Source organism: Callorhinchus milii, unplaced genomic scaffold, assembly GCF_018977255.1.
Source record: "Callorhinchus milii isolate IMCB2004 unplaced genomic scaffold, IMCB_Cmil_1.0 Scaffold9, whole genome shotgun sequence".
Classification (NCBI taxonomy): Eukaryota; Metazoa; Chordata; class Chondrichthyes; order Chimaeriformes; family Callorhinchidae; genus Callorhinchus; species Callorhinchus milii.
The window spans coordinates 20,330,389-20,354,221 of NW_024704750.1; the positions used below are offsets into that span (position 1 = coordinate 20,330,389).

A 23,833-nucleotide genomic window follows, 5' to 3' on the forward strand; every position below is an offset into this window, starting at 1 on the left:
GCCTTGCCCCTTCCTTCCCCATCTTCAGATTTTGTCTCAAGACCTTCCTCTTCGACCAGTGCCTTCGGTCACCTCCCCCCTCCCCAAGTTTGGTGTCGTGCTCTGCCACTGTCAAGCATTTTGTTGTTGTTGTTGGCCCAGTTGGTAGCACGTTTGCCTCTAAATCAGAAGGCTGTGCAGATGTTTGTAAATAGTGAAACAGAATAGTTTGCCTCCTTTTCACGTGTGCATTCATAATTTTTTTGAAAGAAACACGTGGACCTGGAGACACGAGGTGCCTGCTTGGAAAGAGATTTACTTGGAAATCAGAGGCCAGGACAACTCCCAGACCAGGCTCAGAGAGTGATGGCTCTCCAGCAGGATGGGAATGCCTCTCCAGAGGAGCCCAACACCACAAACACCTCCCTGGCTGCAGACGATTATTCCGATTGTGAACAACCGGAGACTTGCTTTGAGTTTAGCGGGCACCGCTTAAAGATCACTCAGCACTCTAAAACTTTGTTCGGGGTTTCTGCCTTTATATGGGATGCGGTAAGTTTGGTCAACTCTGCAAGTTCATTCATGGGAAAAGCTGAGGGAGGAAATGTGCTTCTATAGTGAACATTTCCAGAAAAAAATCATTTCCACATTTAGAAGCTGCAAGAAAAAAAGGCTCTTTATGTCCTATGTCAATGGTAATGCTCTGGCCTCTGAGTCAGAAGGTTGTGGGTTCAAGCCCCACATCGGGACTTGGAATCGCACAGGAGAGTTGACACTTCAATGCAGTGCTGGGGTGCTGTTTGATTGCCGGAGGTGATGTCCTTCAGATGAGACCTTAAACTGAAATCCCGTCTGCGTATTCAGGTGGATGTTAACGATCCCATGGCACTATGTGATAGATTCATAGAATCATACAACAACAACAACAAGATTGCATTTATAGAGCGCCTTTCACGTCGGGAGGACATCCCAAGGTGCTGTACAGTTGGGTCAGGACCCGAGCAGGGGGGAAATAGTCCAGGTGAGGGGAGGGAATGGGAGGGAGCGAGGAGGGTGTAGAGAGTCGAGAGGGGAGCTGAAGGCACGGTCAAAGAGAAAGGTCTTGAGACCGGCCTTGAAGGAGGAAAGGGAGGAGGTGGCGAAGGCACTGGGGGATAGAGTTCCAGAGCCTATGGGCTGAAAGGCTGAAGGCCCGGCCACCGATGGTAGAGCGGTTGGGGCGGGGGATACGGAGCAGACCGGAGCCAGAGGAACGGAGGGTACGGGCAGGTAAGTAGAGGGATAGTAGGTCGGAGAAGTAGGAGGGAGCAAGGCCGTGAATGGCCTTGTAGGTGAGGATGAGGATCTTGAATTCGAGAATCATAGAATTTTGCAGCACAAAAGGAGACCATTCAGCCCATTGTGCCTGTGTCAGCTCTTTGAAAGAGTTACCAAGTAATCCCACTCACCTGCTCTTACACTATAGCCCTGCAAATTTTTCCTTTTTAAGTCGCTATCTAAATCCCTTTTGAAAGCTATTATTGAATCTGCTTCCACTTCCCTTTCGGGCAGTGCATTCCAGACTGTAATATCTCTCTGGGTAAAAAAAAATATCTCCTCATCTCCCCTGTGGTTCTTTTGACAATTATCTTATATTTGTATCGTCTGGTTACCGACCCACCTGCCAGAGGAAATAGTTTCTCCCTATCTTCTCTATCAAAACCCCTCAAAATTTTGAACACCTCTATTAAATCTCCGCTCAACCTTCTCTGCTCTAAGGAGAATAATCCCATTTTCCCTAGTCTCTCCACATAACTGAAGTTCCTAATCTCTGGTTTCATTCTTGAAAAATTCCTCTCTGCACCCTCTCCAAGATCCTGAAATCCTTCCTAAAGTGTGGTGCGCAGAATTGGACACAACACTCCAGCTAACCAGTGATTTGTAAAGGTTGATGTATTGAGTATCCCACTGGGTTGGGCTGTATACAATTCCTTTTAACCAGTTTCAGAAATCTTCCATGTTGATTCCGCACTTCGAGCCGTCTGCTTTGTGAATCTGTTCTAAGCCTAATGTCTGACACTTTTTCAGGGCATTTTTCTTTGCAAGTACATTGAGAAACAGAACATGGATTTCACGGGGAAGAAGGTGATTGAACTGGGCTCTGGCACTGGACTTGTGGGCATTTTTGCAGGCCTGCTGGGTGAGTTCAATGCCCATCTGAATCTACTTTGTTGATGTTTAAAGACCAAAATGAAGCAAGGCAGGTCACAGGGATTTGTTTGTGTACAATTAATTGATAAATGCTTTTGGTAAATCTCCAAACTGTAGGCAAAATCTGTATCGCATTTTACTATGTTGACAATCTCACCACTTTTACGTACAACTAAGGTTACGCATAATGTAATCAATCACACAGTCACAAATTAGTTGGTGTTCCACATATGCATTTGGATTTATTCTATGTGGGATTTATGAAAGGTGTACCTTAAGAACCTAATAGGCATACAATTCCAACTCATCTTGACTTTATGACTATTTTGCCTTCAAATTTAAGACTGGAAGATTCTTAAACTGTAGAAGCCGAAATTCTTAAAGTATCTGTCTTGGTCAGGACCTGCTTTGTAGATCAGCCCATGACCTGGGCCTGAGAGAAACTTTCTACCTTACATCTTCCTCCTTGTTGGTCCAATGCAGCAGGAGATTCCTTTTAAGACAAAACAGAAATTAACATTGAAAATTATTTTTGTAGGTGCAAATGTGACTTTGACAGATCGCTGGCATGTCTTGGACCAAATAAAAAGCAACGTTTTTGCCAACATCCCTGCTTCAGCTCTAGATCGTTGCAAAGTCTGTGCTCTTTTGTGGGGTACAGACCACACACATTTCCCATCGGATTACGACTTCATATTTGGTTCAGATATTGTGTACAATAAAGATTTCTACACCTTGTTACCAAAGACGCTAGAGCACCTTAGTAACGCAGGAACGGAAATCTACCTTGCTTCAGCAATGAGGAGTCAGAAAATTGTTTATTTCCATGAAGTGACTCTGCCTCAGTATTTTAAGTGTGACCTTGTTTGCAATGATGAGAACAGATTGATTAGCATTTACAGATTGACCAAAAAATATACAGAGCCTGGAAAATAGTGGATAGTGTAGCGAGCCAACTTTTCCCAATTACAAAAAAAAGCTATCTTTGCTCTTGCAACGTTTTGAATTGTTTCTAAAAAAAATCTCCAATTTCTACTGCTGCTAAGGAGTTGACTTGTGTACCATTGCAAGGTCTTCCTCTGCTAACTCAGCCAAATGGTCGTTCTCCCCTATTGATTCAAGGGGCATCAAAGTTCAATCTTATTCTGTCTTCACCCAAGTCCAGGTTCACATTTTAATTTATATTTCAAGATCCTCACACTCATCTTCAAATCCCTTCATGCCCTGGCAACTCCCTACCTCTCTGACTTGCTTACTCCACAACCCACTACCCACTGCCTCCGCTCCACTGGCTCTGACCTCCTGCTTGACTCTTGTACCATCCATTCCAATATGCTCCAAAATTCTGGAATAAGACATTTGTTAGCTTGAAGAAGTAGAGAGACAGACATGTTTTCTGAAGGCCGAACCATTTCAATGGTGACAGGTTAACTTTTGCACCTGTGTCATGCACCTACTGTAATCTTTGAAACTTAAATTTGTTTTAATTTAAAGTTATGATAGACCCAGAAAATGCAGGATTTTGAAATTAGTTTCTTCACGTTGACATCGCTGTAAACCACAATTTCCATGTCTCTGGAGCGCAAAATAGTGAATTCAGACATGGCAATCAGCTCCAATTCTCCTAATTAAACACTAACAAGAACAACTTGCATTTACTTGTGTGTTTCCATTGGGTTAATTTGATCCCAGATTTCTTCAGCCATATTTTATTGAGTTTCTGGCTATTATAAGAACATAAGAAATTCTAGACGAAAAAAAGATCAAGGTCCATCTAGTTTGCCTTCCACCTTCCTGGCAGTCACATGCACATACAATAAATTACATTTGTATAGCGCCCTTCATGTTGAAAAGACATCCCAGAACTACCTATGTACTATATCCCATAATGTTATTTCCTAAAAGAAAACTATCTAATCTGTGTTTGAAGAAATCGACACTTCCTGCTTCAACCGTCACAATGGTAGCTGAGCTGTGCGTCATTCTTTGAAGACTCAGAAACAAAACTAGGCATCACTGCATAACCACAGAAAAGATCCTTCATTTCAATTACAAGTCAAAGCAGTGCAAAGAGCAGTTAACTAATACTGTTCTCCAAATGCCCCAATCACATTAACTTATAAAAGGATACAATTAAATGCAGTACTGGGGTTGTGTTGCATTGTCAGAGGTGCTATCCTTTGTTTGAGATGTTAAACTGAGCTCCTGTGCCAGTTCAGGTGGGCATTAAAGGTTCATGGCACCATTCTAAAAGTGAATGTCCTGGCAAACAATCCCCCAAGTTAAAAAATTGGTCATTCATTCCATGGCTAATTGTGGAGCATTGTTGTATGCCACTGGCTGCCGGGTTCCACCTACAAAATACACAGTCACTACACTTTTCAGTGTATCCTGTGAAGCGCTTTGAGGAGTCTCAACAATGTGTTAAGGCACATGCAGTGATTATTATTATGATATAATTACACAAGCGCTTGTCTGAGATTTGTAACAATGATTTAGAGCTTCAGACGGCTATTCTGTCACAGAGGCTTCAAAACCCGATCCTATTCTCACTCACAGACAACTGTGCCTGAGGGAGTCTCCGATGCTCTGCCCACTAACCCAGTGCAGTGAACCTCTGTACGCCTTGGACCGTGCTTTTGGGCATCTTTCACCTTCCCCTCCCACCCTCAGTCCCGGTGCCCAGCAGCCATGACAAGCTGGGCACCAGGTACCAATGGCACTCGAGGCGGGTGAACTCCTTCTGTGTAAAAAACATCCGTATTTCCACTTCAGTCTTTACCAGAACGGAGCTCTCAAATGTTTGAAATCTCTTGTAGAACACAACACAATATACATTTATACAGATTTATGTTTATATAGATTTACATACGCCTTTTACGTCTCAAAGCGCTTGTCACAGCTGCTGGGCACTCGGCCTTAGGGCAGGAATGGAAGGTGAAAGATGACCAAAAGCATGGTCAAAGGCATACAGAAGTTCATTGCTTTGGGTTAGTGGGTCTATTTATGAATCTTCTGGAACTATAAAATTGTAGGCTGACATTTGCGCACAGCAGTGTCTCACAAATATAGGTAAGAAGTGAGTGACCAATTGTATCTGGGGGATTGTTGACCTGAACAGGTTAACAGGATCTTGGTTTAATGTATCACCTGACGGACACCTCTGACAATGCAGCGCACATCGCAGCACTGAACACAGGATCCCAGCAGGAACCCACAACCTTCTGCCTCCGAGGGTGGAGTGCTACCACTGAGCCAGGCTCCACCTTTTCTCTACGTATGCATCTAATTCCTTTTAAAATGCCTCCAACTGCCTCTCCGCCAGCAGCCTCTCTTGACATTGCTGGTTGATGGATACACCCTGAATCCCATCACCATCCAAAACTAAATCAAATGACCCAGAGTTATACACAGGCATCAAAATGTCCTAATTTCTGGAGGGACTGCTACTCTCAGCTTCACCTCTGCAGTCTGTACAACCATAAGTACAGACAATTACCTTATCTCTTTCTAATACAGCAAAATGATCACCAATCTCAGATGGTAATATTTCAAATAATAAATTATTAGGAACAAAATATAATATACAGTTTAGAGTATTAAGGTTTAATGCAAAGCTGCTTCGCTTCACAAACAAAATACAAGGTCTATCCACTTAAACTACATCAAAGTGCTGTGAGACATCTCAGCAACATGATAAGACGTGATATCAAATTATTTTGAAGGATTTGTATCATTATTGTTATTAAATGTCAGAACAAATTAAAAATATATTATTCACCAAAAAGCGTTCACGAACTTCTTGAATGTTGTTTTAAAATGTCCCTGTCCATAATTCTCTTAATCACCTTTTCTGCTCTGACAGTTATCTGCGTTAAAGCGCTCTGGGATGCTACCCCGTATGAAGGGCGCTGTATAAATGCAAGCTGTTGTTGTTATCTGAACCCTTGAACCAGCTATTTTCACGTGAAAAACATCTCCACTGTTTTTCTTCTGAAACTCGTCATCCATTTAATTGGGAAAATGGGAACACGACTTGAGACCAGAGAGACCTGTTTACAAACATGCACCATGTACCATGGGCTGCTTTCACACTTTACTGTAAATGAAACTCTGAGCTCATTCCTGATGAGACAGAGATATATAATTTTGTCTCAAAAGTCAAGTGACAACGAGGGTTTCTCTATATCATAAAACAAAATGAAATATTAACATTGTAACTCGCCATGTTAGTAATTTTTATTGCGACTGATTTATTCCAATTATTCCAATACGTGTTGTCCCACACAGGAGACGAGCCTGAGAACTGGCAGTCTTTACTGTAAACAGCAGCAGCGAGTGTGTGAAACAAATTCCCAGAACAGCCAGGTTTTTTCATTCCGAACTGAATGAATAGCTGACTGATACTGAAAACCTTAGAGATATTGACACGAGATATCGACGCGTCTTATTGACTACGTGAAATATTGCCATCTTTGCTTCATGGTTTTGTGAAACTTTGACCGGTTGGTTGAACCTTGAGAAGCAGCTGGTGAGCTGTGAGTGTCGGTGAGCAGACCGATGGCTCCCGTGCACACATGGTCAAGTCATTGCTGAGCCCAGTGGACCCGTTTGGAGTGAGTTTTATTCTTTGCACATTATACAGACACAGTTCCAGCAGTACCCTTAAGGCGTTGCACTCCACACCTCCACCAGAACCACTTTTAATCAACATACTGACCATCTATAGCATCCCAGTCCCTTTTATCTGATTGCCAACCAAACGTCTCGACTAGCATGTTGTCAAACCATCCAGGTCTCATCATCAACAGCACAGAATAGCTTACGCATCCCCTGTCCATTTGGTGACTCAATCCATGACTGTGCGTGGGACATATCTGTGCACAAGTGGCTGCTGCTTGTCACCCAAAAATATACAGTCAATTCACTTTACAGTATATTCTGTGAATATATATTATTATTATTATTATTTGCCTTCCCTACACACATTTCCTGTTTGCTGTCCCAGATGAACCCAATGCTTCACCTCCTGTTGTGGCTGAGACACTTATACACCTCACATTAAGGAAGGTTAAGGGAAGGGAGGAAACCATAGAAGGAAGAAAGCTGAAATGTTGATCTCTTCCTCCCCCCCAACATTAACATGTTGGCCTCTCGTGATATCCAGTTAGCTGTTTAGAAATACATTCTTGCGAGACTTTGTGACAATTTATAACCCGAGGACCATTGATGTGAATATCCTAGAGGAAGAGAGAGTTAGCTGCCCTGAACGGTGTGACCAGTGAACAATGAAGTAAATTTCACATTTTGTTTTACTTTCGACCAAACTCATCAAGTATTTCAATTGTGAAACAAAAACCTTGATACTTTTCCAATCCTAGATGACCTGCTTATGAACACTAGTAAGTACATTTTCTATATTGTTTTTGATTTGGATTGAGGTGGAGGTGATTGTATTTTCCATATCGTCCCATTACTATTAACACATCTGTGTGTTTTATCTGACTTATTCCCTAAATGTTCAAATGTGCTTTTCCTGACAAAGTTTGGCATCTTTTCCAGTCCAAAAGAGGCCCATGAACTACTTAGTTCATCAGTGACACAACAGAATCCGTCGCTGGAAAGAGATCTGAGGTTTTCCTGTTGTTCTGAATTCCTGTGAAGCTCAGTGAGGAGGATGGAGGACTTCACAGAAGTCCAAATCTCAGCCACAAACCCAGAGCATCATGACGGTTTGGAAGTTTGCGAGAATCTCTATCACTTCTGTGGAAATGCTTTGAAGATCAGTCGAGACAAATACCCTTCCTTTGGGTCCTATGTCTGGGAAGCTGTAAGTTCACTGCTTTGGTAAAAATGTATTATTTGAAAGGAAAAAAGAGAAATATGGCATTGCTGGTGGAGGGGGTGGGGTGGTAGGTGGGGGTGAGGCTGCAATGTTGGATTCCTTCAGGTGAGAAGTAACAATACAATACAAATTTATATTTATGCGGTGTCTTTCACATCGGGAGGAAATCCCAAATGCATTTAATAGAACTACTAGTAATCCTTGCAAAATGCTTCACAGGATACTCTGTGCTTGAAAACTAGAAAATAAGAACATAAGAACATAGGAAATAGGAGTAGGAGTAGGCCATTCGGCCCCTCTAGCCTGCCCCGCCATTCAATAAGATCTATTCTAACTGATCTATTCTAACTCTACCTGCCTTATCCCCATATCCCTTAATCCCTTTATCCACAAGAAATCTAACAATCTCAGTCTTGAATATGTTCAAGTCTGAGCATCTACAGCCCTTTGGGGTAGAGAATTCCATAAATTCACTACCCTCTGAGTGTAGAAGTTTTTCCTCAATTCAGTGCGAAAGGGCTAACCCCTAATTTTAAGACTGTGACCCCTGGTTATAGTTTCTCCAACCAGGGGAAAAAGTATCCCACTATCTATTCTGTCGTGCCCCTTAATAATCTTATAGGTTTCTATAAGATCACCTCTCATTCTTCTATATTCTAGAGAATATAGGCCTAAATTGCTCAACTTATCCTCATAACTCATCCCCCTCATCCCTGGTACCAACCTAGTGAATCTACGTTGTACCCCCTTCAAGGCAAGTACATCCTTTCTTAAATAAGGAGCCCAAAACTGCACACAATACTCTAGGTGCGGTCTCACCAGGGCCCTATACAGTTGCAGCAAGACTTCCCTACTCTTCTAACTCTTTTGTAACAAATGCCAACATGCCATTAGCCTTCCTAATTGCTTGCTGAACCTGCAAACTAACTTTTTGTGATTGGTGTACAAGGACACCCAAGTCCCTCTCAATGCTAACGCTATCTAGTCTCTCCCCTTCTAAAAAATAATCTGCTCTACTGTTTTTGCCACCTAGGTGGATGACCTCACACTTCCCTACACTATACTTCAACTGCCACCTATTTGCCCACTCACCTGCCTATCTTGTTACATTTTTTTAATGTCATCCTCGGTGTTTACTCTCCCTCCTAGTTTAGTGTCATCTGCGAATTTGGATACATTAAGTTCAATGTCCTCGTCTAAGTTATTGATGTAGATTGTAAATAGTTGAGGCCCAAGTACTGATCCTTGTGGCACTCCACTAGTCACATTCTGCCAATCTGAAAAGGACCCGTTTATCCCTACTTCTTTGTTTTCTTCCCGAAAACTCTAAATCTAACTATACTTAGAGATATAAGGATGCAAAGTCACGTATATTTTCCTGCTTGCAAGACTCTTAAAACGCTAGATTATAATACTGTGCTTTTTAAGGTTCTTCTCAATCAATCAATTCTAATGAAAGTGTGTGATGTTTTCAGGGACTTGTTCTCTGCGAGTACTTCGAGAAGGAGAAAATGTCTTTCACTGGGAAGAAGGTGATTGAACTGGGCTCGGGCACTGGCATTGTGGGCATTTTAGCCGTTCTCCTCGGTGAGTTGAAAGCTTCAAATCAACATTAAAATCCATCCTATTGAAATAGGTGTCAGCCTGGCTCAGGTGGTAGCACTCTCACCTCTGAGTCAGAAGGTTGTGGGTTCAAACCCCACGTTGAGACCTGCAGAAGTATTGGAGGTATCTGTTTAGATGGACGATAAAGTTCTTGACACAACTCTGAACGAGAAGGTAGTTTGCACTTGGGGTGCTGGCCAACATTCCTCCAGGTAAATTTAGGTATTAGCTTTCTGTGAAACTTTGTGGAACTTTTCTGCATGCACATTGGCTGCTGGGTTTGTCTACAAATACACAGTCACATCACTCAACAGTACATGTTGTGATTTAATGCCATCTTAAGACACTATATCATCTTCAAGGATTATGATTGTGCAAGAGAGAAAAAAGGCAAAACTTAAAATATAGGGAAAACATTTATATTCAATGTGGAAGAATGTTACTGTGTCAGTCAGTCATTGATGTTTAGTGTAAATAAGGAACTCTGTAATGATAATAATTGTATTTGATATACCACATTGTTAAAATCTCTCACATGATTTGCTATAGTGTTGTGATTTACTATAGTGGCTGTATTTGTAAGCGAACATGGCAGCCAGTTTGTGCAGATCAACGACCCACAAACAGCCGTGTGAGTGAACAATTGTATCTGGGAGATTGTTGATCAGGACACTGGCAGACATTTTCTCTTCCCCTTTGAAATGTTGAATGCGCCTTTGGGATGGTACAGTTAAGAATGTGTGTTTAGCACCTGAAGACTTTCCCCTTCAACTGTGCCTGGGCTCACTTCCCTTTCCCTCCAGCTCAATCGCAAACTACCCCATTGCCCAGCTCTCTGAGACTCCACCCCACGTAAAATGTGCTTTCTAAATGCACATTGGTGTTGTTGTTGTTGTTGCTGTAGCATAAAATAAGCTTGAAGGAAGGTACACTTACTGTGGTCAATAACGATTCCCAGCTCATTTACCTCAGGCTGGAGCCTGTCAGCCCCTCTGGAGTCTGGCTGGCCATTCTGTTCCTGTAAAGTTCTCTGATGTCAGTAAGTCTGACAACCGACATTAGATGTTCCTGTTCTCAAGGTTCCTCTCAAACATATTTGGAGGATTTAGTCTCTTGTTTCCTGTATCGATTGTCGGGTTGTTGATCAGACAAACCAGTTATTATTACTTTTTTTACTTTTCCTCAGGTGGAAATGTGACATTTACAGATCAAACTTTCATCCTGAAGAAGATGAAATATAATATTTCCGTCAATATCCCACCTTGGTTAACAAATCATACAAAAGTCTGTGCTCTTTCTTGGGATGACGATTTGAGTTGTTTCCCTACAGACTACGATGTGATCCTGGGATCAGACATTGTGTACTCCAGCTCCTCCTACCCCTCACTTCTTCAGACACTGCAACATCTCAGCAACCACAGTACCACCATTTACATCTCTTCTGATGTTCGGCCTGTAAATGAGTGTAATGTTTTCCATGCGGAAATGCTGCCTAAACACTTTCATTGTGAGCGTGTCCATCAAAGTGGCAATAACAGGATCCATGTGTACAAATTAACTAAGAAACAGCACACTGGAGATAAAGAGTTAGTGTGGAGTGAGGACGCCATTAACATGGGTCTTCGTAAGTCTTCTGATTGAGTCGCAACTCACTTTCTCATAACGAGTTCAAATTAAAATTTTAATATTGTTTCCTGCCTTTTGCCTCACTATAACGATATCCTGACACATGAATTAACTCACTGGCCATGAGTTCCAGTTTTCTGTGTAGGAGTGTAAGATCATAATAACAAATCTTTCCATTTAACATGGCGGGATGTCTCAATGCATTTCATAGGATTTATTGTGAAGTGTAATGACTGTATTTTGAAGGCGAGAGGAGAAACTCGTCTCTTTTTGAGTTGTACCATGGGATTTTTTAACGTTCACCTGAACAGAGAGACTGAACCTCAATTTAAGGTCCTATCCGAAGGACGGCACCTCCAACATTGCATTTATATAGCGCCTTTCACATCAGGAGGACATCTCAAACCCACACCCCAGTATGAGGAAGCTGGGGGCAGGAGCAGAGGCGTACGCTAATGGGTAGAAACATTAGAAAGAAATTGAACACATTAACAAAAAAACAGTCCTAGCATATCCAATATGTCCTCATGGTTTTATCACCTAAATCTAGAATTTGTAGCATCGTTGCTTGCGTTATTGTGTGAAAAATAGTAATTGTAAGCTCCAGGGTGCTGTTTTAGCGATCGGTTTGTAAATCATTCTAAACAAACTGCAGCTGACAATGTCTGATTCCATCAATAAATATATTTAGATTTACAGATTATTTGTTGTTTTGTGGTTAATAATAGTATCACTCGACTGTTTCTATTGAATAATAGAGTGATAAAACCAATTTGCCAAACACAAATAGAGAATAACTGTCAACAACACCACCAACAAATTGGTTCATAATAAGCTATATTTGTATGCTGAAAACAGGTCCCTGAAACATCATATCTTGTATATTTGAAACTGTTTTTCTCCTTCCGAACATTTAGAACTCACAGATCTTCCATCAAAACGTTCTAGATTTTGGTTGAACAATAAGTACAACCCAAACATGTTAAGGGCACCACCACTGAGTGGTGTTTAGCAAAGAACATTTCAACCAAATCCTAACATTAATCCTCTGAAGAAGCAACATTATTTTTAGAGAATATAATTTATTCTTTAGTGTCAGTCACCAACAGAGACATTGTAAAAATCTAGGAACATCTATATCACTACAACCTTCCTGGAACTGGTATAGTTCTTGGGCTGATTCATAACCAATGAACTTTTCAGTCCTGCAGAAATAACTATTCTGCTATCAAAATCCCAGGATTGTTCTGCTATCCCGATATCAGGAGAGACCGCCTGAGACAGAGCGGACAATCACAATTTTTAATTCCTCTCATTCGCATCCCATTATGAACACATGTGCCAATATTGTTGATTTTTTTTGTCAACCAGATGTCTGACACTTATGGAAACCCTTGACCATGCTTAATCCAAACCAAACCAAGAGTTCCATGTATCCTATACATTGAAATTCACAAGATGTTTGTTGGGATGGAATGGGCACTGCCTCCCTGGAGGGTTGCATCCTGTTTACCTAATTCCGGAGAGTATTAGGCACAGGTTGGCAGGAGCCAAGGCTTGGGGTTCTTTGGAGCTGAACTGGCCCCAAGGTGACATGCCTGGCAATGAATCGAGCCAACCCTGTGTTGCGGTCTCGGTAGTCCGGTTCCTGAATCAGGAGGGTCTGTAGTATTTCCGGGCATTGCTGATGACAGCACAGCCAGCCTGGCTCATCGGCAGAACCTGGAAGGGCAGACCAGTCACTGAGAGCAGGGAGTCATTCCACTCAGCTCCTATTAAATCTTCAATCCAAAGCCCTAACAGGTAGGGTGGTCCTAACTGGATAAGCATTGGGAAATCTTGCTGGACAGCAATATCAATGGCAAGCTTTGGGTTTTTTGCTAGTTAGAGTCTAGCAATATCCCAACGCACATTCTGGGGTCCCCAAGCCTTGGCTCTTGCCAACCTGCATCTAATGCTTTCCGGAATTGGGTAAACAGGATGCATTCTCCAGGGGAGAGAGTGTGCACTCCATTCCAACAATCTATCCCTGGTAGGTGGGATACAGAGAAATCTTGTTTTAGATGGATATTCTTAAGCATAGTGATGCATGTGTCAGACACCTGCTCCTTCTCACTCATCTGCTGCCTGGGATTTAATTCTTCCTTTCTCCATTCATCATCGAAAAGAATTACAATCCTGTTGTTCATCAACCCAAGAAACCCAGGATATGTCCTCCCTCTATCCCCCACCACCACCAAGTTTGGGCACTGGTTTGGTGAGTTTGAGAGAGTACTAAAAATATGAATAGGATGCCATTATATACACGTAGAAATTAACTCTACGTTTAACTCTGAATCAGAATTATCGCAAGAAGAAAATAGGAGGAGGTTGGATCTCTGTTACATGGATTGAAGTAAAATAGTAACCCACGTTGGGGAAAGAACAAAGAAATGGTATGAGGACAGACAGCGCCAATGGAGAAGTTAGATACAATGAAGCAAATGATCATTTGCGTTATAAGCTTTGCATCAACATGAAAAATGAACATTGTAGCCTGGGAGCTTCAAATAACCTCTCATCACAGTAACCAGTCACTCGTTGACATTATTCTTTGTTTCCTTTGTTTAATTTCCACATCAGGCAACCTTCAGCACACAGGAGAGTGGAGTGTACAATCTGTCGCACGTCACTGTGAATAACCCCAATGATGGTTGAATACAACTTTTTGTAACATTCCCCAAACGTGATTAAACTTCAATAATTGTTAGCGACTGTTGTGGGCAGCCCAGTGATTGCTATTCACTGATATAGATATAGAAATGTACATGATATCGAGTCCCTCAACAACTGAGAAAATCCCAAGTGAAAATAACACCAAACACAAGCTCAGTTATAACACTGGAGAAATTTGCAACACCGGGTTCTCAATGCACAGACTGTTAAACTTACGCTGCACGTAACTTAATGACATTGAGAAGGAACACTACATTTTGGAATATGTCCTTTAAAAACAGTGACATGCGGAGACACTGTAAGTAATGTGGGGACATTCTTATGAATATAATGTTCCTGGAAACATGATATTTATTATTATTATTATTATATTTTCAAAACAAATCATGAAACTTATTGAGAGTCCACTGGTTTCTCACTAGCACTGAGTGTCCAGTTGGAGGTAAGATTGCACTCTGCTGAAGGGATAGAATGTAGCAGCAGTCAATCCTCTTCAGTGGATTCAGTCATTCAGAGGATGAAATGCCACCCACACAGTATTCCACAGCAGTGTTAATGGTTGGTTGCCAGTCCTGGCAGCTCAGCAGTTAAAGCAGTTGAAGGGTGTCTCAAAGCGTTTCACAGAATATATTGCAAAGTGTAGTGAATGTGTATTTTGTGGGCTTAACGCAGCAGCCAATTGCGCACAGCAGTGTCCCACAACGAGTGATGGATTGAGCGACCACATTTCGTTTGAGGGAATATCACTCCCAGAAAGTGATCTGCCAATCGACTGACACCCGAGGTCCTATTTACTGCTAGGTAAACAGAGGGGTGTGGAGTAAAGAAAGTTGCCCAGGTTTCGCCCCACCTGGGAAATGATCCCGAGTCCTCTCGCTTGCAAGGCACGGGCTCTAACCACTGCGCTATGCTGCTCCAAGCTAGTTATGTTAGATATCCAGAATGTATAATTTCCAGTGTTAAGGGGAAAAGGCAGGTAAACAATCCTTGCATTTGATACATAATGCTTTATCATATCCAATCAAGATTTCTCAAAGTGCTTCACATGAACTACTGTAGAGTGTATAGTAGTGATATTTTGTAGGTCAATGCTGCAACCAATTTGCTTGCAGCAATGTCCCACAAACAACTACGAAGTGAGTGACCAATTTTATTTGGGGATTGTTGGCCAGAACAATAGGAAAAACATCCTTCACTTTTCGAATAGTTCCAAGGGAACCACAAGCCTAATCTTGGTTTCACGTCTAATCAGAAGGCCCACACCTCTGACAATGCTGCACTCCTCCAAAACTGCACTGAAATATGAGGACGATAAATTCATTCTTGCCGGTGATTGGGAGTTTAAAACCTGAGACAATGCTCAGTTGTAATTTTTGTGAAACGTATTTCAGGCTGGGGAAACAACTCAGCTGCACAATGTGTTTTGCAGAAATAATCATGGGAATAATCAATAAATTGGTTTTGACTGTGTTTTTATTTCCGACCAAGTTGCTGAACAGTTTCCCTGCCATTGTGCTGTTCCTCCTCTCTGTGTTTCACTCTTTCTGCAATCACTTTCTTGTCTAAAATCAACGTATTTCTGTCTCCCCCCACCTCCCATGCCCCCGGGTCCCTTGTGTGCTCGGACTTTCCCATTACTCTGTTGCTTCTCCAGTAACAAGTGTGATTGAGGCTTTTCTTCCATTCTGAGGCCCGATCCACAACAGCCTCGACTAACGTGGAGTCACCAATAGCTACTTATACAATCTGACAGCATCTGCTAATGGGGAGATGAGCGAGGGATTTGGCATCTGAGAGGGACTGTGTGATTTTATTCCTCCAGAACACCTTCCCTGCCATCCTTCCGACACAGTATCAAGCTGCTTTATCAAATGTGTCCAGTGTACTGTTCCCAGAAATCTGCTTCAGTTGTTAACTGCCCCTCAGATATAGAAATACCAGGAAGTCAAACAGGTTTTTACTGTATGGGATGACTTGTAGGATGGGAATCCTGGAAGTATTGAAATGGCAGTATCTGAAGGGCCCAATCCATAGCCCAAGCCTCTCTTGTGATCTTCTGATACTTGCTCCCTCTTAGAGACCCCAATACGTCCCTCCCCTACCCAGAAGTTTCATCAGATGTTTTGACAAACAGGGGTTTCATAAACTATTTAAAATCCATATTCCTTCCATTTGACACAACTTCTTATCACGTCATTAAAACATCTTCTCCCTTGCCTCCTTTGGTCATCCTCCCATTCCCATCCCCTTGTCCTCCACCCCTCTTGATTCCAACCCCAGTTTGAATGGAAATCCTTCACCGTCCAGCACCTTGGAACACCTTTCCGATATGAAAGAAGCTGTATAAATGCAATTTGTTGTTGTTGTTGTTGTTATTATCTTAAAGTACTTTTGCAAAGTGTAGTGACAATGTATTTGTCGACGATCACAGCAGCAATGTCCCACAATTGAATGATCAATTTTATCTGGGGGCTTGTTGGCTTCCTTTTCCTTGTGTATAGTTCAATGGATCTTTAACATCAACCAACAGCGCCATAAGGGATCTTGGTTTAACATCTCCTCTGAAGGACTGCAACTTAGAGAATGCAACTTGCCCTCATTATTGAAGGACACAATTTGATGCACAGACATCTTTATTCCGCTGTTTCTGGATATGCAAATATAGGCGTTGGGCGCAATGAGTTGAAATCAAAATTACAAATCTATTAGTTTTACGAATAACAAAAAGCACAGCAGCCCCTCGGTCAAACTAAGCTCCACATAAACATTTCAAAACAAATACAAAACAATACTTCAACTAAACATTATACAATAGGAAGGAAAAATATCAAGTTGCTAAGTTACGAAGTAACTGAAGTAAATCTCAGAGTCATCACAACAATAAAGCAAGCGCACAATTCCAACATTAAGTCGAAAAACCCGATGGGTTCCCCGTAAATGCAGTGGACCACGCCGATCGCACAGACTGACTGATGTAAATGTGTTGGTTGTTTTTTGGCTGCGGTTAGCGAGTTCTTCATTGTCTTCTCCTTTCTCGTATTTTATTTTTGTTTTATTTGCTCCTGGGTAACTTCATTCATTGTCATAATAATAATTCTTGTATTTGATTTCACCTTTCATATCGAGAGGACATCTCAAAGCACTTCACAGGACATAGTATAAAATTGAGGGACCATGTTTTGGGGGCCAAGGCGGCAGCGAATTTGTGCACAAACATCCGTGAAATGAATGGCCAATATTAATTTGGGGGTTAATGTCCAGGACTCTTTTTTGGACAGTGCCATGGGATTTTTAACATCTCATCCTAAGGAGGGCACCTCCATCTATACAGCACTCTCCAGCACTGCATTGGAGCATCAGCCTAGATTATATGAGTTCCAAGTTCCAACATGGGGCATGAGCCGATAACCTTCTAGCTCAGAATCAAGAGTGTTACCAATTAAACCATGGCAAGCGGGTGATCCAATTATATCACATGTAGGAACACCAAACTCAGATATAGTGAGTGAGATTCTCTTTACAGGAGAAATGGAGAGAGAAGAGGGTCATAACACAAATATGATGGCAATATGAAAAATATTCAACAAACTAATTTTGCGAAAGTGAGGCTCCATCAGGAATCCAAACAGCTACAATACAAATGATCATCGGCTTCTGCACCAACCGAGCTCATTGCATTTTTTTAGTTAACTTATATATGTTGACATTATTCTGTTTGTTTTGGTGGACAAGTTGTGAATTAAAATGCTGAGTTAAGACTTCCTCATGGTAGATTTCAGACTTGTTTAATGGTCGAATTTGGGAAGAGATGTAAATTGTGGTCCCTTGGTTGCTCAGATGTTTCAGAGTCTGCAACAACAAGGGGTAAGAGGACCTGGAGTACACAATATCCGAGCCCAGGATGATGTCATAGTCGGAAGGAAAATTGTTCTGATCTTCACCCCAATGAAGCGAACAGACTTTTGTACGATCTTTGCAGGAAGCAGGGATGTTGACGGAAATATTGTATTTTATTTGTTTCAAAACAAAAGTTTGATCTGTGAAGGTCACATTTCCACCTGGGAAAAATAAAAAGAAACCTCAATATATTTGCTCTTCTCCTGAACAGCAATCAGAGTTTGCTCAGAGGAGTTAAAAAAAAATCGGAATTTGTTAGACATGTAAATAAATCTGGAATGCACTGCCCGAATAGATGGTGGAATCAGATTCAACAGTAGTTTTCAAAAGGGACTTGGATATATATTTGAAAAGAAAAACATTTGCAACAACAACAATTTATATTTATATAGCACCCCTCATACAGGTAATGTTCCAGAGTGCTTGACACTGGTGGAGTGGGACGAGTTGGTAGCTCTTTGAAAGGCACGATGGGCCAAGGTGGCCTTCTTCAGTGCTGTAAGTTTTTATGTAAACAAGTAACCGTGATGAGCCAAGTCATTATTTGCCTAAAGTTACTGACTTTAGGGAATCTTGCAGAGAAAACAATGGTTGATCCAGGTTCAAGTATGCGTGTGAGCAAGGACTGATTATTCAAGTTAAGAGCATCATGATCCATAGATCATGAAGATGTAGAATATTTTGCTGTAGAGGCAGATTCATGAGGGATCTTTAATAGAGAGTTAGATACTTGGGTAGTAGAGGTGTTCAATAGACTAACTGACTTACCCCGGTTTTGTTTTCCTATGCACCTATTAAACATACTGAGAATGGTGCTTTGGAAAGGCTTCTATACCTCAGCTCGTTTGCATGCTAATTCCTAACTATATACCCAAGGCATTCAAATTGTGGTTTAAAAAAATTGTATGTTTTATGTGATGAGAAATGTTTAAGAAATATTTAATATATAATAATATAATAATTTAAGTATTACATCAAACACTCACAACACGATATTAGACCCAAATGTGAGGGATTATGGTAAGATTTAAATATTTCTGGTTGTTGTTGTTAAATGTTTATTATTAATTTGCTACACAATTTAGAATTTTTCATGAACGCTATATTCACATCAAAAATGAATGACTGGCACAGTAGAATCCTATATACATTCAAGTAGGCTACTTTATCTCATATTCCTGGTAAAATTACTACAACTTGCATTTACAGTATAGAGCTTCCTTTACATGTAAAGACAATGGCACTGTCACACTGAATAAGCCTTTAAACTCACCAAGGAGAACGGCTAAAATGCCCACAATGCCAGTGCCCGAGCCCAGCTCAATCACCTTCTTCCCAGCGAAAGATATCTCCTCTCTCTCGAAGTAATGGCAAAGGCCAACACCCTGAAAACATCACACATTTGCTTTGAAATGTTTTCAAAAATTTTTTTGAAGAACATGCAGATTAATGGCAAAGCACAAGTGGTCAAGGTAAGTATTTAAGTATCAGTAATATATCGCTGAGCTCAGTCTTTAAAAACTATATTCAGATCATAATCCTATATAATATTATAACATTTTCACGTTAGGAGGATGTCAAAGAGGATTTTATTGTAGATATATTGACTGTATTCTGTAGGCAATAGTAGACAATGATTGTTTTTACACAAATTCCAATAATTGCACCTATTATTAGATTGAAATGAACCACTGGCCATATTTCTATCCATCACCTGGCCTTTTCCTGATACTCAGAACAACGGGAATTTTAGTGGTCAGTTTGGAATTAAACAGACATGAACCTGTCTTCTAAAGAAAGAGAAAAGACATACATTTTTGAAGAGGGGCAACTAATTTAACATGCAAAGCAAATATTTGCGGGGCTATGGGGTAAGAGCAGGTGAATGGGACTAGTCGGATAGCACAGGCATGATGGGCCGAATGCTGTAAGATTCTATGCTTTGTTATTAAGTGAAAAGAACTTTTTACGAAATCCTGAATGATGTCTCAACCTGTCTGTGTTACTTAAGGGACCAGAGTGTTTCAAAATAGAAACTCAACCCAACCTGTATTCACTGCACTATACGTAATAATAATAATAATAATAATAATCCTTATATTTGATATAGTGCCTCTCATATCAAGTCCCAAAGAGTGCTTCATAGTGAAGTGGAGTGTTTGTGTTTGTCCAGCTAAGACACACTCTACCTACCCATTGGTTTGGGGCTTAGTTAATGGGAGCTGAATGGGAAAAGTCCCTACTCCCAGTGACGAGTATTATATTAAAGAGACTTCAGAATGCTTTTGTTAACATTCAAATCGAGTTAAAATTATAATGTTTTTTAACCAACGATTTGCACCAGGATTTGCAGTGAACTTACTGCTTGCCAAACATGGGAGCCCAGCGAAGCATTTTCATCCCGACTGATCTTCATGATGTGCCCGCAGAAATAATAGCGATTCACCATCTTAAACAGGTCCTCACCCGCACGTTCACACTCATCCTCTTCTTCGGGAGGCAAACTAGCGAGGACCTCCTCACTCGTCATCCTCTCTGACCTCCAGTCACAATCTCAAATTATTCAGGAAAACTGAACGTTTACTGAAAAAGTGGGAAAAGACTCTCAGCACAATCCAACAGCTTGCATAGTATCCTTCACATAAGGCAGCATCCCTAAATGATTTGCGTTCAGTTGACATTTATAATAATAATAAAAATTAATGATAATAATATATAATAATCCTTGCATTTGAAATACCATACAACTTACAGATGTGTTAGACTTTTATTGATTTGGAACCAAGCCTCCAATCCGTAAAGTTGTAGTAACTATGTTTTCCCAATGGATTTATGGCGTCACCAACACATAACGGTTTTACTTATAATCAAAATGAAAATATTTTTAAAAATGTGTAGATATTTACCAGCAAGCCATTCAATTAAATTTAACACCTGTGTCAAAGAGGATTTTATTGTAAGATATATTGACTGTAAATTTACAAAGTGCACATAATCTGTGTCACTGCTGAAGCTAATTTACGTTGTGTTGTTTGGCTGGAAATACAAAAACAACTTACTCAATAATTCTTCAGAGTTCCCCGATGATCTTTGCACTGGCAGGAATCACACATGGAAGGTGACCTTGGTTTTAAGCATTCAAAATCTCGCGGAAAAGTTTCCTTTGCAATCAGGGTTTCGCGAGAGCCTTGCTTTAACATTGTAGCACGTATTGTTCACGTGGCCTGCAAGCCTTTCACTCCTTTCAGTAGCGGCACCCCTTCATTACACGTTGCACCATTACTGGATCGGGCTGCCGCTCCAGGGCAGACCCATCCTGTGCCAACAATGTCTGTGGACATCAATGACCTCTTGGCTGAACAAATTGTGCTGTTTCATGGATGTCCCACGGTTTGAGCCTTTGCTGGGGCTCCAAACAGCTTAATTTGTGCAATGTTCATCCCAAACATAGTTTAAATTCTTTGAAATGGGCCGTCCTTTGGATGAGATGTTAAAACTGAGGTCTCGGATTGAAGCATCAGCTGAGACAAGGTGATTCTAAGTCCTGACGTGGGGCTTGAACCCTCATAACTTTCCATAACTTTCCATAACTTTCAGTACACCTACTTCATCAGGTAAATGACTACATGCCATGTCCACCTGTCAGAACAAAGTGTCAGAAGGTGGTTCAGTTCTTGTCTGGGATCGGTTACACTTACAGTTACAATGAGATGACTCTGCTCCACTTTGCAACACATTTTGACGTTGGGAAATTATGAAACTTTGAAGAAAACAGACACATCACGATCCCGTTAAAGCTATGGGGACCCCGTGATTGGGAACAAAATGTGTTTCTTGACTTTGTTGCATTTTTCAGAGTTGCCGTCCTATGGATGAGACATTAAAACTGAGGTCCCACTTTGAAGTGTCAGCTGAGACTTTGTGATTCCAAGTCCCGATGTGGGGCTTGAACCCACAACCTTCTGACTCAGAGGCCAGAGCCCTACCACTGCGCCAGTCTCACACACAGTGAAAATGCTTAATGTTAATGTGGAACTATCTTAAAAACTTATTAAAAAGTCGGAACCTTTTACTGAAAGGTATTAATCAAATCCGCTATAATACTAGACTGAGTAAATCTTTCAAACTAGCCTCCTGGCTGAATGGCCTCCTTCTGTGCTGTAATATTCTATGATTCTATAAGTCCAGGTCATTTATTTAATATTTAGCTAGTTACTGGCTCTCAAGTCGAGTAACTAGCTAAATATTAAATAAACTTTATATTGATTTACAGCATGGAAACAGGCCATTCGGCCCAGTTTGTCCATCTTGCTGTTTGTACTCCACGTACTCCACTTCTTAGTCCCTCGCTTCTATTCCCTTGTTCCTCAGAGAAGCACAAGCGAGGGACCTGGATTTGATTCTCAGCAGGACGAAGCTTTGGGTAAGTTTCCTTGCTCTACGCACCTCTGTTTACCGAGCAGTAAGTAGGAACCCGGTTATCGGTCGATTGGCAGATGACTTTTCCGGGGGGTAATAATTCCTTCAAAAAAAAAATTGGTCACTCAATCCACGACTGTTTGTGGGACACTGCTGCGTGTAATTGGCTGTTGTGTTTCGCCTACAAAATACACAGTCAATTAACTTTACAGTATATTCTGTGAGCGTCTCAGAGCGCTTCACAGTAACGGATCCCGGGAGCGAGTCGGGGGGAGGGGGGGAAGGTGACCAAAGACGCGGTCGAAGAGAAAGGTCTTCAACAGAGAACTGAAAATGGGAAGGGACGGAACGAGACAAAGGGAGAGAGGGAGTTCTAGAGCCTCGGGGCATAGTGGCTGAAGGGACGGCCGCCGCAGGTGGAGCGGAGGAATCAGGGGACAAGGAGGAGGCCAGACCCGGAGGAACGAAGGCAACGGGTACTGTTTTGAGGAGAGAGGAGGTCAGGGAGGTCGGGGGGTGCAGAGGAGTGCAGAGACTTGAATACAAGGATGAGGATCTTGAAGTCGATCCTCTCTGGGATAGGCAGCCAATGCAGTCTGGTAAGAACTGGGGTGATCGGGGAGCGGAGTTTCGTGCGGGTGAGAATGCGGGCGGCAGACTTTTGAATGATTTGGATTTTATGGATGGTAGTGGATGGGAGACCAGCGAGGAGGGTGTTGGAGTAGTCCAGCCGAGAGGTTGACAAAGGCATGGACCAGGGTTTCAGCAGCTTTTATATAAAAACCAATTTGCCAAACACAAATAGAGAATAACTGTCAACAACATCACCAACAAATTGGTGGCAGAGAGAGCCCTGGTCACAGATAGAGAGGATGTCATTTGTGACTTTCACAAGCGCAGTCTCTGTAACTGTGGGCAGGGCGGAAACTGGACTGGAGGGGTTCGAAGAGGAAGTGGGAGGAGAGGTGTGCGTGAAGTTGGTTGGCAACAACGCATTCTAGAACTGTTGAGAGGAAGGGCAGGTTAGAAATAGGACAGTAATGGTTGGGGTTTGAGGGATCTAGGGAGGGTTTTTTCAGGAGGGGGGTGATGACAGCAGTTTTGAGTGAGACAGGAACTGATCCGGAGGAGAAGGACTGGTTGATAATGTCAGCCAGTAGTGGGCAGAGGAGGGGGAGCTGGGTGACCAGTAAGTTGGTGTGGAGGAGGTCGAGGCAGCAGGTGGTGGGTTTCATGGAGGTGATGGTGGGTGAGAGGGAGGAGGGAGAGATGGGGAGGAAGGAATGTAGAATGGGGGTGGTGGTAGGAGCAGATGATGAGGAAGGTGAGGGGGACAGAGAGGGCGAGGTGGTGGCAGGTGGATGAGGCTGCCTGGCGGATGTTAAGTATTTTAGATGAAAAGAAGTCCATGACCTCGTCGCACTTGGCATTTGATACGAAGATTGAGGAGGCCTGAGGGGGCCACAGAGGAGGTAAAGGGTGGTGGAAAAAAGAATTTTAGGGTTATATTTAACCTCCAAGATGATGTTGGAGTAGAAGTCGTTTTTGCATGTGTCA

The 23,833-nt window shown here is 41.8% G+C and overlaps 3 protein-coding genes across 3 annotated transcripts; 2 read left to right on the plus strand and 1 right to left on the minus strand.

Annotated features, from left to right (window-relative positions):
* Positions 1 to 255: 255 nt before the first annotated feature.
* On the plus strand, positions 256 to 3,105 carry LOC103187504 (EEF1A lysine methyltransferase 3-like). Its single transcript, XM_007907033.2, has 3 exons — positions 256 to 531; positions 2,047 to 2,158; positions 2,708 to 3,105. Exons 1-3 carry the CDS (start codon positions 346 to 348, stop codon positions 3,103 to 3,105), a joined length of 696 nt encoding a protein of 231 aa, XP_007905224.1. The 5' UTR covers positions 256 to 345.
* A 4,741-nt stretch (positions 3,106 to 7,846) lies between these two features.
* LOC121849686 (EEF1A lysine methyltransferase 3-like) lies at positions 7,847 to 11,260 on the plus strand. Its single transcript, XM_042338132.1, has 3 exons — positions 7,847 to 7,999; positions 9,490 to 9,601; positions 10,806 to 11,260. Exons 1-3 carry the CDS (start codon positions 7,847 to 7,849, stop codon positions 11,258 to 11,260), a joined length of 720 nt encoding a protein of 239 aa, XP_042194066.1.
* A 6,369-nt stretch (positions 11,261 to 17,629) lies between these two features.
* LOC103187530 (EEF1A lysine methyltransferase 3-like) lies at positions 17,630 to 20,957 on the minus strand. The gene is made up of 4 exons (XM_007907078.2): positions 20,917 to 20,957; positions 20,220 to 20,440; positions 19,131 to 19,242; positions 17,630 to 18,018 (listed from the first exon to the last, which is right to left on the minus strand). The coding sequence occupies exons 2-4, from the start codon at positions 20,385 to 20,387 to the stop codon at positions 17,630 to 17,632; spliced, it is 669 nt and encodes a 222-aa protein (XP_007905269.1). The 5' UTR covers positions 20,388 to 20,440; positions 20,917 to 20,957.
* Positions 20,958 to 23,833: the final 2,876 nt, after the last annotated feature.

Excerpts from the sequence above, each read along its gene's own strand:
- LOC121849686 (XM_042338132.1), top strand. The coding sequence starts at position 7,847 with ATGGAGGACTTCACAGAAGTCCAAATCTCAGCCACAAACCCAGAGCAT. Across the intron at positions 8,000-9,489 it reads GGTCCTATGTCTGGGAAGCT|GGACTTGTTCTCTGCGAGTA; the intron begins GTAAGTTCACTG and ends TGATGTTTTCAG. Across the intron at positions 9,602-10,805 it reads CATTTTAGCCGTTCTCCTCG|GTGGAAATGTGACATTTACA; the intron begins GTGAGTTGAAAG and ends ACTTTTCCTCAG.
- LOC103187504 (XM_007907033.2), top strand. The coding sequence starts at position 346 with ATGGCTCTCCAGCAGGATGGGAATGCCTCTCCAGAGGAGCCCAACACC. Across the intron at positions 532-2,046 it reads CTGCCTTTATATGGGATGCG|GGCATTTTTCTTTGCAAGTA; the intron begins GTAAGTTTGGTC and ends ACACTTTTTCAG. Across the intron at positions 2,159-2,707 it reads CATTTTTGCAGGCCTGCTGG|GTGCAAATGTGACTTTGACA; the intron begins GTGAGTTCAATG and ends TTATTTTTGTAG.
- LOC103187530 (XM_007907078.2), bottom strand. The coding sequence starts at position 20,387 with ATGACGAGTGAGGAGGTCCTCGCTAGTTTGCCTCCCGAAGAAGAGGAT. Across the intron at positions 19,243-20,219 it reads GCTCCCATGTTTGGCAAGCA|GGTGTTGGCCTTTGCCATTA; the intron begins GTAAGTTCACTG and ends TGATGTTTTCAG. Across the intron at positions 18,019-19,130 it reads CATTTTAGCCGTTCTCCTTG|GTGGAAATGTGACCTTCACA; the intron begins GTGAGTTTAAAG and ends TATTTTTCCCAG.